Source organism: Rhinolophus sinicus, linkage group LG02 (genome assembly GCF_036562045.2).
Source record: "Rhinolophus sinicus isolate RSC01 linkage group LG02, ASM3656204v1, whole genome shotgun sequence".
Classification (NCBI taxonomy): Eukaryota; Metazoa; Chordata; class Mammalia; order Chiroptera; family Rhinolophidae; genus Rhinolophus; species Rhinolophus sinicus.
In genome coordinates, this window is record NC_133752.1 from 157,023,861 (window position 1) to 157,039,717 (window position 15,857).

At 37.3% G+C, this 15,857-nt stretch overlaps 1 protein-coding gene across 2 annotated transcripts in view; it reads right to left on the bottom strand.

The window, feature by feature from the left end:
• The window catches only part of LRRK2 (leucine rich repeat kinase 2), a 125,719-nt gene that overhangs the window by 11,243 nt on the left and 98,619 nt on the right, over positions 1-15,857 (bottom strand). For both annotated transcript variants that reach the window (XM_019736305.2, XM_074325834.1), the window contains exons 42-45: positions 6,442-6,612; positions 5,113-5,213; positions 1,522-1,716; positions 277-470 (exon numbers count right to left, since the gene is read on the bottom strand). In XM_019736305.2, the coding sequence (XP_019591864.2) occupies positions 277-470; positions 1,522-1,716; positions 5,113-5,213; positions 6,442-6,612 (661 nt within the window). The remainder of the gene's footprint in view (positions 1-276; positions 471-1,521; positions 1,717-5,112; positions 5,214-6,441; positions 6,613-15,857) is intronic.

Genomic DNA, 15,857 nt, shown 5'->3' on the forward strand with positions numbered 1-15,857 from the left:
GGTAAAGAGATAGAGCCACAGCTGAGGTAAAACCAGGAGCAAGGCTGGTAGGCCTAAAGAAATGACTGACCTATTTTATAAATCCCTGAATTTGATCTGCATACAGAAAAATAACAAATATGTTTGTGGTCTCCCATAATTCCCTTTAATATATGCAAAATTAAAAGAAAATGTTAAAAATGAGCAATCTTTGCTGATGCCATCATAATTTTTCACACAATTGAGTTATCTAAAAGTTATGAAACTTTACCCCAATGGTCAAATCCATTACTGTACCTTTGCTTGGAAAAAGAACTGCAGTACAAGCAAGTAATCGAATCAGTCATCTTTTCAAGGGTGTGTCTCTTTTTCCCATCTTCAGTATTGATGACAAGGAGCATTCCAGACTGTGTTCCAGACACAATCCAGCTTTCCTTTTCAACAGGCAGATGCACCAAGGCTAGGCACAGTATCCTACTATCAGTAACTTCCTGTTAAGAAAATAAAACACTCTAAAGGAATTGGTTCTAGCTTAAGTGACTAGAATTTATATAGAATGAAATCAGTGTTGTCCACATACTTAACTCTTTTAATTTCTTGCTTTTGATTTTAAAAACAACACAATTTTATTTAATTTTCAACAATAAATGAGTTAACTGACAAACAAGTTTTGCCTATCTAGAATGAACCTGAGACAAAAATTGAAAATTATTTACCATTATCATTTCAACTCCATCAAAGTAATATGAGAGAATTTTTCAACTTAAGAATAACGTTTAGACACCATATTGATTTCGAGGCAACAGTAAAAATATTAGGTTGTTTCTTAAGTCTAGAAATTGATCTTATATTTGCCAATACAACGTATTGATCCATCTTGTAGAAGCCATGTCCAGCCTCTATCAGTGAGGTGTACCCACCCCCAGCCACTCTGGGTGTTGGCTACTAACAGCTCAGAGTTGTACCCTTCACCACAGACCTGCCCTCAGCTGATGGGAGCTAGCTTGCTCAAAGATGGCTGAGAGACTAGGACAGCCCTGTCCTTAGGCAGACTGCAGCCAATGACTGACTGATACGTGGGGATCAAAAACTGGCCCTCTTGCCTGGTAAAAAGATAAATCTACACTGGTATTCAGAATCCAGAGTTTCTAATGGACAAAGATGGAGGCTAGACCTCACTCCCTGATAAGTACATTTTTGCTGAGCTTCTTTCTTTGCTTTCTGGCTTCCTGTACTTCCTTAAAAATTTCTCTCTCCTTAAATTACTCATACAAGATTCTCCATCTTGGGCTGATTTTAGAGATCCTGACCTAACATACACATACACCATGATTTTCAAACAAAACACAGACTTTCAATTTCACGTTCTAACATACTCTGACAGAAGTACTCTAACATTGTTCTGACAGAGTGATTTAATACTCCCAAATTAGCTGTTATTTGATTTCTTCCTAAATAACTTTTTAACTGGTACATGCTTTAAAATAATCCACAAAGTAAGTTGTCTATGGTATCTCTAGTATAAAGAGTATTTGGATTTACCTCAGAAGTGTGTCTTTCAGTATTTAAGTCAAGATACAAGAGCTGTCCTTTGTCGCGGTGGCCACAGCCCAGCCAGATTCGTGCATTCTTACCGTTATGATTTGTAGCAACCATGCACTCAACAATAAAGTTGTGAGGTATTGAAATATGTCTCATCAGACAGATTAACTCAGCTGAATTCAAAATATCAAAAACCTGAGAAAGTTTAAAGATATCAAAACAACACACATCAAGTTAATACATGTCCTTCGGAAAGATCATATTCTTGTGCATAATGCAGAACTAAATGTTATAGCTCCAACAAGAAAAACCTAACCTGTAGCTAAACTGTGACCCATCTGGAGCAACAAGATTAATAATACAAAAGCTATGGACACAATTACATTAAAACAATACTTATTTTGAAACTGTGCATGATGTATACTATTTTTATATACATAATATGTTTTGTAACTTGGAAATAAAATCTCAAAATGCCAGTGACAGAAATTTAGCAGGATCAGGAGAATTTCTTCACTCAATTTTATACTGCAGAGACTCATCATGTAGAAGAAAAATGGTTCAGCTAATAATACAACAGAACTTCTATCAGCTAAAGGGAAATAAAAAATTTAAAAAAACTCATCTTTGGTAGCAAAATTCACAAATCACCTCTTGATTCTGTTTCTTTTCTTTTTTTTTTTTTCCATTCAAGCACTAAAGAACTAGAGAGACAGTGTAGAGCCACTGTGAGGAAACAGAACCAGGAGTCAGAAAACTGGAATTACAGCCCGTGCTAGAGAAAGTTCCTTATTCTCTCAGTACCTCATCTAACAAAGGTGATGAGTTTACCCATCTTGCCTGGTATACACTGTATTTTAAAGACTAACTAATCATGTCAAAATCTTAAAATGTCATGTACTTAAAAAAACAAAAACAAAATCTCAAGGTTTTTATGTAATCTATAAAATGCAGGTAAAGTATAATTGCAAATAAAAGGAAGAGAAAGTAAAACAATAATTAAATTATGGAAATTTCACTGTGATAAACTTTTTTTAAAAGTTTGTGTGATTAAGACCAGTGGTAACCGAAATTCAAAAACGAGTAGGGTAAGTAGTCAAGATGATCATATAATTTTTGATAAAGTAGGTGTATACGTATTCAGCTATTTTTCAGTAGGAAATTTAAAGTTGAACAAAAAATTTTCAATGAGTTATTATACAACATCAATAGTCTACAAAGTCTACAACAAAAAGACAGCTTTATTTTGATCTATTAAAGTCTGTTTCAGTTTAAAACACAGTAAGAGTTCTATTTCTGGTAATATGGTAGAAGAGGTTATTTGGGGAAAACCTCCATCTGAAAACAACTTAAAATGCTTAGGAGTTTTTCGGTTGTTTTTTTTTAAATATCTTAAAAACATTAAAGATCTGACAATACCATAGGGAATTATCAGGCCAAAAACATACACACAAAAAACAGAGAAGTCAGTTGAAAGCCAAATTTACCATGAAGGCATTTGTGTACTGAAAGCAAAACTGATGTGCGGTTTTGGATACCTCATGGGGCCAGTGAGAAATAAGTTTAAATCTGGGGCCTGCCCAAAAATGTGGAGAGTCTAATAAAATTCCTGTTCCCATTAAGCTGGGAACACAAAGAGCTGCATATTCAGAGTAAATGTAAACTTTCACCGGTACAAGGAAAGTTGCCTTAGGAATTCACAGACAAAGGGGAAGAGGGCAAAATAACACTGAACAGTTGTTATTCACAAACTTACTCTCAAAAAGACTTATAGACCAGATTTTCTTGCCTAAGGGTTCAAAAGAGAGAGAGAGAGAGAGAGAGAGAGAGAGAGAGAGAGAGAGATCTCAAGCCAGGAACAGAGTTTAAAGCAATTTTCATCAAGAAAATCCTGAAAAAGATGTGCATGACCTGTATGCAGAATTATAAAAACTTACTGAAAGATACTTAAGAAGACCTAAATAGATGCATGACCCACATTGAAGAATAAAAAACTTAATATTATAAGGATATAACCCTCCCCAAATTTTCTACATACTCAATCAATGAAGTCCAATCCAAAGCACAATGGAGTTTTTCATAAAAGTTGACAAAGTGATTTTAAAATTTATACGGAAAAACTAAATCTAAGAATAGCTAAAGCATTCTTAGAGGAGAAAAATAAGTGAGGAAAAGAAACTATTATAAAGCCAAAGGAATTAAAACAGGATAAAATTACAGGAAGAATAGGTAAGTTGACCAATGGAAGAGAAAGTGAGTGTGTGGCTATGTGTATGTATCTTTGACAAATTATGGAGTGGATATGGAAAAAAAAGTCAATGGGGGAAAAAGGAAGAAACTATTTAATAGGTGCAGCTGGAAAAACTGGTCATCTATAAGGAAAAAAAGGAAATTGAATCCAGATAAAAACGTCAATTCCTGATGGATTAAGAATTTAAACATCAAAAGCAAAACCTTTTTGAAGAAACAATAGGTAAATATTTTTGTGACTCTGGGAGAGATAAGGACGTCTTAAAATAGGACACCAAAAGTAATAACCATATAAAGGATTATTAAATTTATCTACATTAAAATTAAGAAATTCTGTTCATCAAAGGCATGCTACAGGAAACGAAAAGGCAAACCACAAATTGGGAAAAGAAATTTGCAACATATATAACTGACAAAGGATCAGTATACCATACATAAAGAAATCTCTTTTTCTTATTTCATTTGTATGTACACATATAACCCAATGGAAAAATGAGGCATTTCTCAGGAGAGGAAACATATATATGACCAATGAACATATAAAAAGATGCTCATCCTTATTAGTAATAAGGACAATGTAAATCAACACACAAGACTGAACATATATGGAAAAAATTAAGAAGTCAGATAGTACAAAAATATAGGGAAAAAACAAATAGCTACCTGTATAATATACAGGTGATGGAAGTGTTAGGCCACTATAACTTCTTCAGAAAACAATTTGGGTATTCATATACCCTATGATTCTGCAATTCAACTCCTAGAGGTATACTAAAAAGCAAGTCTCATGAAATCTGCACTGTTCATAATAGCCAAAAACTGGGAAAAATACCAATAGCCACAGACACAATCATGAGTAAATCTGCTGTTGTGCCTTCAAACAGTGGAATGGAACAGCAGTGAAAATAATTAACAGCTCTGTTCAACAACCTGAGTGAAGCTCGCAAATTAATGTTGGCAGAACAAGTGAAAAACCTCAGAACACTACATGACTATGATTCCATTTTAAATAAATAATGAATACAGGAAAACTAAACTGAATGGCAAAACCATAAAGAAAAGAAACACAAGGATTATCACAAAAATGAGGAGAGTGGCTACATCTACAGAGACAGGGGAGTGGTGCAATCAGGAAGAGGCATATGGGGGCTTCTGAGGTGTTGGCAGTGTTCTTTGTGTGCCTGAGGTGGTGGAGGATACAGGAATTCTGCTTTGTAACTGTTCTAAGTTGTGTATGTGTTTATTTGTGTGTTTGGGTATATACATATAAAAATTATACGTGTGTGTGTGTGTATTTCATGTTCTGTACACAATACTGACAAATTTTGAGTATAATAATACCTGGGCAGAAGTAGGTCTTTCTTGAGGATTTTCTTTCAAACAACTTTTAATTAACGTCTCAACCATAGGCCATGGGGCACAACCATATTCTTTAACTGGATCTAAAATATTCAAAAACATATGCTACAACATTAGACAAATCAGAACAATTATTGTATTTCCTCTCAATGTATATGAAAGGTCCAGACATTGCAAAGGAAACACTGATCTCTATAATCCTATATTTATTATGAATCTACTTATCACAATGGCCAATTTTGTTTGCATTATCTCTACTAGAAATCATCAAAAAAGATTTCTTGACTTTTTATTGGATAAAAGACATTAATACCAATTGAATAAAATAATACATTTTTATTCCATACCTGCATTTCAAATAGACTTTGAACACAGTTCTGTTCATATAATAACTAGATTTTTATGGAAGTACTTTTTATTTCAATATTCACATAGGCAAGCTTTTAATCCTCATATCCCCACAGTCAGTTTGTACACTTGTACATTTGTTTTTTTATAAGAGGTATGCCATTCTTCTGGTTGCAGTAGAATAGTTAACAGGTAGGGAGACCTGTCAACTATCACTGGAAAGCTAACTGGTACAATAAGGGCCATATTGTGTCTAAAGTTTAGCCACATGATAATAAATTTCCTTTTGCTGGGAATCTTTAATGCCCCCTCAAAGGAGATGGTTAAAGCTATATCCCTGTACCTGGTACATAATGTACACTCCAAAATATTTCTTAAATGAAAGAGAAAGCAGAAAATGTGAGAAATAGCTAAACACATTCAAAAGAGTATTTTGTCGTGGGAACTGAAGTAATAGTCAAGGAATGAATGACAGAGTCCTAAAATTTCTTAAAAGCATGAGAAAACCATTCAAAATAAGATTTGATCTTGTTAAATATTAATTTACTAATTCTTATTAATATTTACTACTAAAAATTATTATTATAAATAATTCAAGCTTCCATTCATGCATATAAGTTTTACTTCACTCCAAGAAAATGAAAACACTCCAGGCAAATGGGCACATACTAACTCTGAATCAGAACAGAAGTCACTAAACATGGAGTTTTAACAGCAATTTCCGTGAGTATTTACCTAAATATACACCAAATACACAAATATTAAAATTTGGGATTTTTTAAGCCTAAATCTGCTACCTTAAACATGAATTTTTTATTAATATGTCATAAGATTTAAGAATATTCATACACTAAACAAAAAATTATCACCTGTGAAATGAATTGCGTATATTACTACAATGAAATAGCTTGAAAATGAAGCTGCTAATATATTTTTTAAATCTTTATTGTAGACAAAACTTACCAGGTAATTTTCCTTGTATTGCTAATTCATCAAACTCATTTGGAAACTTCAAACCCTCTGCTATTCTACCTCCGGTTGTCAAAATGTCATAGAGTAGTAAACCAAATGAATAAACATCAGCCTGTTGGTTATAAATAACATTTCCTCTAGCAACTTCAGGTGCACGAAACCCTGAAAGTAAACAAATATGTTAATAAATATGCCCAAATCCGACCTCATACACCCAAGGAGGAATATATTTAGGCATATAGGCTGATGAAGAGTCAGGAAGATGAATTCTAAACTAGGTCATGTCATCTCTTTAAGGAGACAACTTGATCAAGCAATTAATAGCTCTGTCCCAAGATATTTCACCCGAAGGTCGAACTTGAAGAATAAGGATAAATAGTCAATAATAAATTGTTAAGTAATGTTTCATAATTAAAGAACTAAAACTTAATAGGGAAAAAAAGCCTACATCATGTTTCTCATTCCTAATAATAACTATTCCCAGTGCAGTGTTTCAAACAGAGGAGAGGTGAGAAGGAAGATTGCTAGACGTCATTTAAGTCACTTTAACCAGGCTAAAAGTCCAATGCCCTCATTATTTCAATAACTTGGGACTCTGCTCCTTCTACCCAACAGAAAAATAAAACAAATAAAAGCCCTCTTTCTCAGGTGTTAGTTCATGCCTGAAATTCTTTTAAAGGGAAATAAAACCTTTCATTCTACAATAAAGATAAATTGCTTTTAAATTCTTCAGAAAAAAAAATAATTTCAACATTATTCATAATAGAAAAAAATATCAAGAATACGAAGAACTCTGAACATACAAGGAAATGGATTAAATAATGTATACCATACAGTAACTTAAAAATAATTTTAAGATGATATGCTATATTATAAATAAAAATGTAAGATATCGTTCCAAATAGACAGAAAATTTAACAAATATGTAGCAAAAATCAACTGAATTAATTTTCTTAGCTGTGATAATGGTATTGTAATTATGTAAACAAATATTCTTATTTTAAGGAAATACATGCCAATGGGATCAGGGATAACATAGTGTGATGTCTGCAACTTAATTTCAAAGACATAGTCACATACAAAAGAGTGACAGAGAGAGAGAGTAAGAAAGAGAGAGAGAGAGGACAGGGTGGTATAAATTAATAATCAGTGAATCCATGTGAAGAATATATGGGTGTATATTGTACTAGTCTTTCAACTTTTCTGTAGGCTTAAACATTTTCAAAATAAAAAGTTGATGAGAATGTGCACAATTAAAGACAATAAAGAAATGCACCCAAATGTAATAATGATTATTTCCATGTGCTGAAATTATGGTAGCTTTTATTTTATTTTAATACATCCAACTTCTCTACAATAAACATTTATGATTGTTATAATAGTTTAAATATACAGCCAGGATAACAAAACAAAGTATGAATGCATGGCATTCAAGGAGTAAGTGACTGAATTTGGAAACAGTTCCATATGACAGAGAGCTTTCCAGCAAAAGATGAAGCTCAGCAGTCTTTCACCAGGCTGGAAGGTCATGAAGAGTCAAAGGATGGAGGTGTCAAAGATGATCATGACAGACTCTACTACTCACTATTGAGATTCTCTAGTTAACATTTGCCATATTTGCTCACTCCCTTTCTCTCTCTGCATATACACCAAACAACACACACTCACTCTTATGATTTTCCCACATTGGTGTCTCTCTCCCTCTCTGTTTCTGTCTCTCTCTCTCTCTCTGTGTGTATGCACACACATATACATACATATATGCATATACATATTATATAAAACATATGTTACATGCCATATAAACTTATTATATATTTGACATATATAAAATTGCAGATATAGAATATTTCAGCCCTAAAGAAAATAAGCATTTCCTTAGAATAAGAACATTTGCTTACACAGCCATAACATCATTCTTAAACCCTAAGCTAAAGAATTGTGTAAATAATTAAGGTGGTTCTAAAATAGATCCCTAAGACTTGTATCCTTATCACTGAGGATTTCCCTGGAACAGCAACTGCAAGTTCTTGTAAAGTTTTTGCCTTATATTTAACTGTACTTTTACCATAGAAGTAACAGAAAGAATAAACTTTCAAGCTATTCAGTGTATTCACCACTGAATTTAATTGGGGATGAAAATTAACACTTTTAATATCACCTGCCATTGGGAAAGACTAGCAATAGGAATATTTCCTGCATCTTTACAAAGGGACAATATTGCCACATGAGCTATGATCTAACATTATGAATGACCTTTGGTGCTTGTGTATCACACTACCACACTGTATGCAAACCCTGTTTAGATGGCCCTCGTAGCCTAGAAATCTTAAGTACTAACTGAAATCCTACTTGTACACTGTTGTATAGGGCCGTTCCAATTTATTTAAACACGTGTCACTCTACTTCTAGCTAAGATGGAATAACAGGGACTAGATTTTCCATCCTGCACAAAACAATGAAATAACCAGACAAAATATATGAAATACTGGACACGAAAAGCAAAGGACAGTGATCCCTGGGAAAGAGCAAACAAACAAGGTGAGTCTTGTGAGTACCCCACAGAGAGTTCCCAGCCCACAGTTTGTGGAAGGGGAACACATCAGAGCCTCCCCCACCTCCCACCACCCGAGTTGAGAAGACAAAGCAGAGTCCCAGAAAGAAAAGGCAGCCAGGTGTGCCAGGCACTGTGCTAAATACTTCATATGAATTTCTCATTTAATTTTCACGACAATCCCCTAGGATAGATACTATTATTAGGTACTATTGCATAATGAGACAGAGAAATTAGGGAATTCCTCCAGCCTCAGCTACTACGTGGTAGATTAAGGATTCAGACCCAGACAGTCCAACTCTACAGCCCATGTTTAGTGTGTTCCAGAGAGCTGATGGTTCAGTAAGACAAACTATCTCAGTATCTCCAAAATCCACTGCCGTGCCCAAAATGTGCACCACTGACAAATATTAAGTTAAAATAATTGACATATGTTTTTTTTTTATTTGAATGTAAGTCTAAACTCCATTCATATTTACTTACTCTCAGGTAACGCTTCCAACATGTGGACAGATTAAGAGCCCCTGCTCCTCACCTACTAACATAGAACTGTAAAGGGAGTCAGCCCCAGCAGATACAGTTTTTTAAAGCTCTACAAGTTATCTAATAGATAGCCAAAAATAGAAAAACACTTACCTAAATAGTCCTCCATCCTCCATCTATCATTGTGCCCACACCAAATTTCCTACAGTCATCTGAATAAGACAAGCCACTTTATACCTTAGGACCTTTTGCCTGGAAGGTCTCCTCCTGCTCTTTCTTTTTTTCTTTTTCTCAAGGCTCCAGTTTATTTTCTAAAGATATAATTCCAGAATCACCTCCTCTCTGAAGGAAATCCTGACAACTTATAGCTCAGTTAATCACTTACTCCTTTGTGTCATCGCTGTATCTTGAACTAGATCTATTGAAATCTACAAAATGCTTTATGATGATTTGCTTACAGCCTTCTTTCTCTTGGCAGAATGTGCCGGAGGGTAAAATTTACATTTATTCACACGCATTCCCCCAAATTCACCACTTAGAGCAATTGCTAACATACTTGGAGCAATTGCAATATACCAAGCCCCATTTAATGCTGCTTATGTGGATTATTTCATTTCACCCTTTCAAAAACCCTTCAAGATAGGCATTATTTTTTCTCATCACAATTTACAGAAATAAAAACTGAGCCCCCAAAAGTGAATCTTGATGAATACCACAGAGCTATTAAGTAGTATCACCAGTATGGTATTTGGTAAATGTTTAATAAATTATTGCCAAGTGCATTGAATAAAAAATAAGGATAATTTTCCCTTGGAGGATTAGTGGAACAATTACAGTGTTAAAATAATTGGGAAAATATATTTCATTGTCTAAAAACTGTTTTTAGAAATAATTTTCAGATGAGCCTGCATTTTAACAAATGCAATGAATCCATAAAGAAAACATCCATAGATCAAAAACATAAGAAACTTATGAAATAGGTCTGCTTGTATATCACATAGTACACAGAAACATATATTTTCTTTCTTGTTTACTTTCAGAGAAGTATGAGTACAACATGTTTCATATATCAGATGATAGTAAAAAACCCAAGACTGGCTTTTATTTACCCAAAGACTGTTGTATTTCTATGGATGTTGGCAGAGTTGAAGCCATCAGTCAGCATCCATCTCAGTCAATAGTGCAACTGTCACAGGACACAGAATTAACTGTCACTCCCAACAGGATATAATACATCCAGTTGTCTGAGTTTAGGTTAAAGCTCTCCAAGTTATTTCAAGTTAAAAGTATCCATCCCATATTTGCCTTTCAAAATGTAGACAGACACTGCGCTGTGGTCCTTGCCAATAACTGATCGTTTCCACTTTTGCATTCCAGCTATGATGGCACCTGGCCAGGGGTTCTGCTCTCAGGCTGTTGGATTTGAATCTTGTGCGACCCTTTGGACAGTTTCAATGGTCCCGAAGCTGTAGTTTCCTTATATGTAGACCATGAATAGTAATAGGACCTATGCCAGAGGGTCATAAGGATTGAGATAATCAACCCACGCAAAAGGCTAAGCATGAAGTCGGCACACTGTTCATGCCACGCAAGGTGTTTTCCCATTGCCATCTTCTTGGAGACAACAATAATGCACCCACATACACATGCCCGCCCAATCACAGCACACACTGTGTGAAAGCACCACAGCAGGGACTAGTAAAAAAATACACATAAGTTTAACAAATATAGAGTCTTGTGTTTCTCTAGACATTCCTAAGTTAAAAGTTATAATCTTAACAGGAAGACCCATTAGAAGAAAAACCCAAGGGGAAAATTAAAATCATATGACAGGGAATGATTTTCTTCTCAAACATAATTGCTTTGGGGAAGGAAAAGTTTGGTGATGGCGGCAGCAGTGGTAACAATTACTGTTAGTTAAAATTTGAGGCTCCGTTTAGAGTGGGATGATTAGAAGTACTCTAACAATAATGAGGATAGTAATGATAGAGAAGTTCCAATGTAATTACAATGTACTAAGCAGCCTGGGGAAGAGAGGGCAAAACAGAAAGGATCAGGCTCTGGGTTTTTCTGTCATGATCTTTCTCCTTATTTATGTTACCACACATTGATACAGAAGATTGAGAGGAATCAGGAACAAGTATGTGGCTTGGTAGGAAGAATGAGTTGGATATTGAACTTTAGACAGGATTAGACCCAAACCAGCAAGTCAGATACTCAAAATGAAGGGCCAGGAGTTTGAACAGAATGGAACAGAGCTGGCTGCTGGCTGCTCGCTGGTCCAGCGCCCTGAGGGAGGTGGCAGGCTCGAGCCCCGGAGCACCATCAACAGGGATGTGTTCTTCAGGTGGGTGGACAAGACTTCAACAGCAGGGTTTTCACTCCATGAACAGAGTGATTGGCTTAGGGGATGGAGGGGGAACATATGGCAGGCCCCAGCTGAGTGGCCTGGCCCAGTTTCGAGTCACAAGAGAACAATGAGCAGATCTTCCAAGAGAAGACCTCTGTCCTGTGCCTACATTTTCTAGGTGGCAGTAAATGAGGCCTGTGGAATTCTATCTTGAAGATTAGTCTTCCAAACCGGGACTTGACAATATTTGTTGTTCTTGGCCCTGTCGTTTTGGGTTGTTCATTTTGGTGTGTTTTTTAAGAACTAAGGTGAGGGCGGCGCAGAGTTAAGAAAAGACAGTAGCCATAAATAGAGTTTAAGCGGGGCCAAGGGACCTGCAGCCTCAAGGACTGGGCTGGGCACCTAATCGGGCCTGAGCATTAGCTTTTATTAGTGAGGTGAGGAAGTAAAGGAGATAAAGCTTGTCAATCTCAAGATCTGTGAATCCTATACATCATAATAGGAAACTGATTCAAGCCAATCACCCTTGCCTGCAAGCAGGTGAACCACAAGTCTCAGGATGTATATAGTTCCCCAAGGGACAAAACCTATATGCATATGAATAGATGGACAGCACACCATTGAATCTCTTCTGCTGCAGGTTGTGGGAAGGAATGCAGCCACAGGGGCAGAGGCTCTCCTTAGCTAGGGGAAGGTGGGGGGCTGTGCCCACCTCTATGAACCCCATAGATTCTTCTGTTGGTTCCCATTAGATTGCGCCTGGCTTGAGTTGTACACCCCCCCATGGGGAATCTTACTCGTCATTGACTGACCAGCCATCTTTCTGGGGCCAAAGAGGGAGACATAAGGTGCAAGCACAAAGGTGAAGCAAAGTCCCTGAAAGGATCCATCTCACAGACTCTCCTTTCTTTAGGGGCAGGTACAAGGAGACAGATGGGTAGGCTGCTGCATGGCAACACTAAGGTTAAACATTTAAACCTCTTTAAGGACATGCTAGAGTTGCATGTGATCTAGGAGAGAGACTACAGGATTTAAAGTCAAATAGCTCCAGAGTCAATTTCCATTTAGACTGAGTTCTTACCTTGGTCATGTCCTGTAGGACTTTGTGCAAGTTACATAATTTCTCTGAGCCTCAGCTTCCTCATTTTTACAGATGAGAAGATAAAAGTTAACTTTCAGCCCTGGCATGAGGATAACATACCATGTGTCTAACATACATTGCACTTAAACTGGTACACAGCAGGCACTCAAGAGATGCTAATTATTTTATTATTATTGAAAAACCCAGAGACATTCACAGCCAGAATATATACTTCGAAGTGTTTATGAGAAGGCACACTCTACTTCCAACATATAGCTATGTAAAACAAAAGAGAGGATATGTATTTGGGGGGCGGGGAAATAAAACCAGGCATTTGAAGCTGGGACCATCTGCTTATCTAAGTACATAAGGGCAGGGCCGGGGAGGAGGAGAGGGCAAAACAGAAAGGATCAGGCTCTGGGTTTTTCTGTCATGATCTTTCTCCTTATTTATGTTACCACACATTGATACAGAAGATTGAGAGGAATCAGGAACAAGTATGTGGCTTGGTATGAAGAATGAGTTGGATATTGAACTTTAGACAGGATTAGACCCAAACCAGCAAGTCAGATACTCAAAATGAAAGGCCAGGAGTTTGAACAGAATGGAACAGAGCTGGCTGCTGGCTGCTCGCTGGTCCAGCACCCTGAGGGAGGTGGCAGGCTCGAGCCCCGGAGCACAATCAACAGGGATGTGTTCTTCAGGTAGGTGGACAAGACTTCAACAGCAGGGTTTTCACTCCATGAACAGAGTGATTGGGTTAGGGGATGGAGGGGGTACATATGGCAGGCCCCAGCTGAGTGGCCTGGCCCAGTTTCGAGTCACAAGAGAACAATGAGCAGATCTTCCGAGAGAAGACCTCTGTCCTGTGCCTACATTTTCTAGGTGGCAGTATATGAGGCCTGTGGAATTCTATCTTGAAGATTAGTCTTCCAAACCTGGACTTGACAATATTTGCTGTTCATGGCCCTGTCATTTTGGTTTGTTCATTTTTTTTTATTTTTTTTTTAAGAACTAAGGTGAGGGCGGCGCAGGGTTAAGAAAAGACAGTAGCCATAAATAGAGTTTAAGTGGGGCCAAGGGACCTGCAGGCTCAAGGACTGGGCTGGGCACCTAATTGGGCCTACGCAGTAGCTTTTATTAGTTAAGTGAGGATAAAGCTTGTCAATCTCAAGATCTGTGAATCCTATACATCATAATAGGAAACTGATTCAAGCCAATCACCTTTGCCTACAGGCAGCTGAACCGCAAGTCTCAGGATGTATGTACTTCCCCAAGGGACAAAACCTACATGCATATGAATAAATGGAGAGCACACCATTGAATCTCTTCCCCTGCATGTTGTGGGAAGGAATGTAGCCACAGGGGCAGAGGCTCTCCTTAGCCAAGGGAAGGTGGGGGTCTGTGCCTACCTCTATGAACCCCGTAGATTCTTCTGTTGATCCCCACTCGACTGCACCTGGCTTGAGTTGCCCCCCCTCACCCGCATGGGGAATCTTACTCGTCATTGACTGACCAGCCATCTTTCTGGGGCCAAACAGGGAGACATAAGGTACAAGCACAAAGGTGAAGCAAAGTCCCTGAAAGGATCCTCTCACAGACTCTCCTTTCTTTAGGGGCAGGTATGAGGAGACAGATGGGTAGGCTGCTGTGTGGCAACACTAAGGTTAAACATTTAAACCTCTTTAAGGACATGCTAGAGTTGCATGTGATCTAGGAGAGAGACTACAGGATTTAAAGGCAAATAGCTCGGGAGTCAATTTCCATTTAGACTGAGTTCTTACCTTGGTCATATCCTGTAGGACTTTGTGCAAGTTACATAATCTCTCTGAACCTCAGCTTCCGCATTTTTACAGATGAGAAGATAAAAGTTAACTTTCAGCCCTGGCATAAGGATAACATACCATGTGTCTAATATACATGACACTTAAACTGGTACACAGCAGGTACTCAAGAGATGTTAATTATTTTATTATTATTGAAAAACCCAGAGACACTCACAGCCAGAATATATACTTCGAAGTGTTTATGAGAAGGCACACTCTACTTCCAACATATAGCTATGTAAAACAAAAGAGAGGATATGTATTGGGGGGGGGGGGAATAAAACCAGGCATTAGAAGCTGGGACCATCTGCTTATCTAAGTACATAAGGGCAGGGCGGGGGGGGAGGAGGAGGCAGGCCAGGGAGTAGGAAACAAACTAGGATACTTTGCCTACTCAGATTTCCCCTAGAGTATTTTCTTCTGTCTTTTTAATTGAGCTGCAATCATCAAGATGATGTAAAGCCACCTGTAATTTTATTTACAAATAACTAACTATATAAGACTTCTCTAAAGATAGGGCTGTACTCCCCCAAAAGTGATCAACCCCTTAATTTTCTGTTTCCACTCAAACTGAAATCTGAAAGACAAGCTGTCTGCACAGATCACTTGCCCCATCACTGCTTCTCACTAATCAGAACCTGAGATTCTGATGAACCTGAGACTAGAAGAAGGGGCACAGGAGCTGGGAAAGAGAGGGAGAGCTCCATGGGGTAGAGAGCGAGGTGAAAAGAACATGCCTGCACATATGACCATGAAAACATCAGAGCACAGGAAATGGATTTCACTGAAGACAGTCAGCAATAGAGGAAGCAATGGGGTTTGTAGAACAGGCATGACAAAAGAAGGTGGGGGACGACTCTAAAAGCAACAGTAAAATCTAAGGCCAGAAGATGATGCCTGTGATTTCCAGAGACTATAAATATGATGGCATTCAGAATGGGTATGTTTCACTTTACATAGTAACCATGATGCATCTTGCTATCTAGGTGCAAATGGAGAAGCTACAGTGTTTTTACTATTGAACTATTAACAACTTATAAATTATGAAGAAACAAAACTGAAGTGCGGTGTTTAAAGTTTTCACTTGCTATACCAACCTATTATAAAAAAATA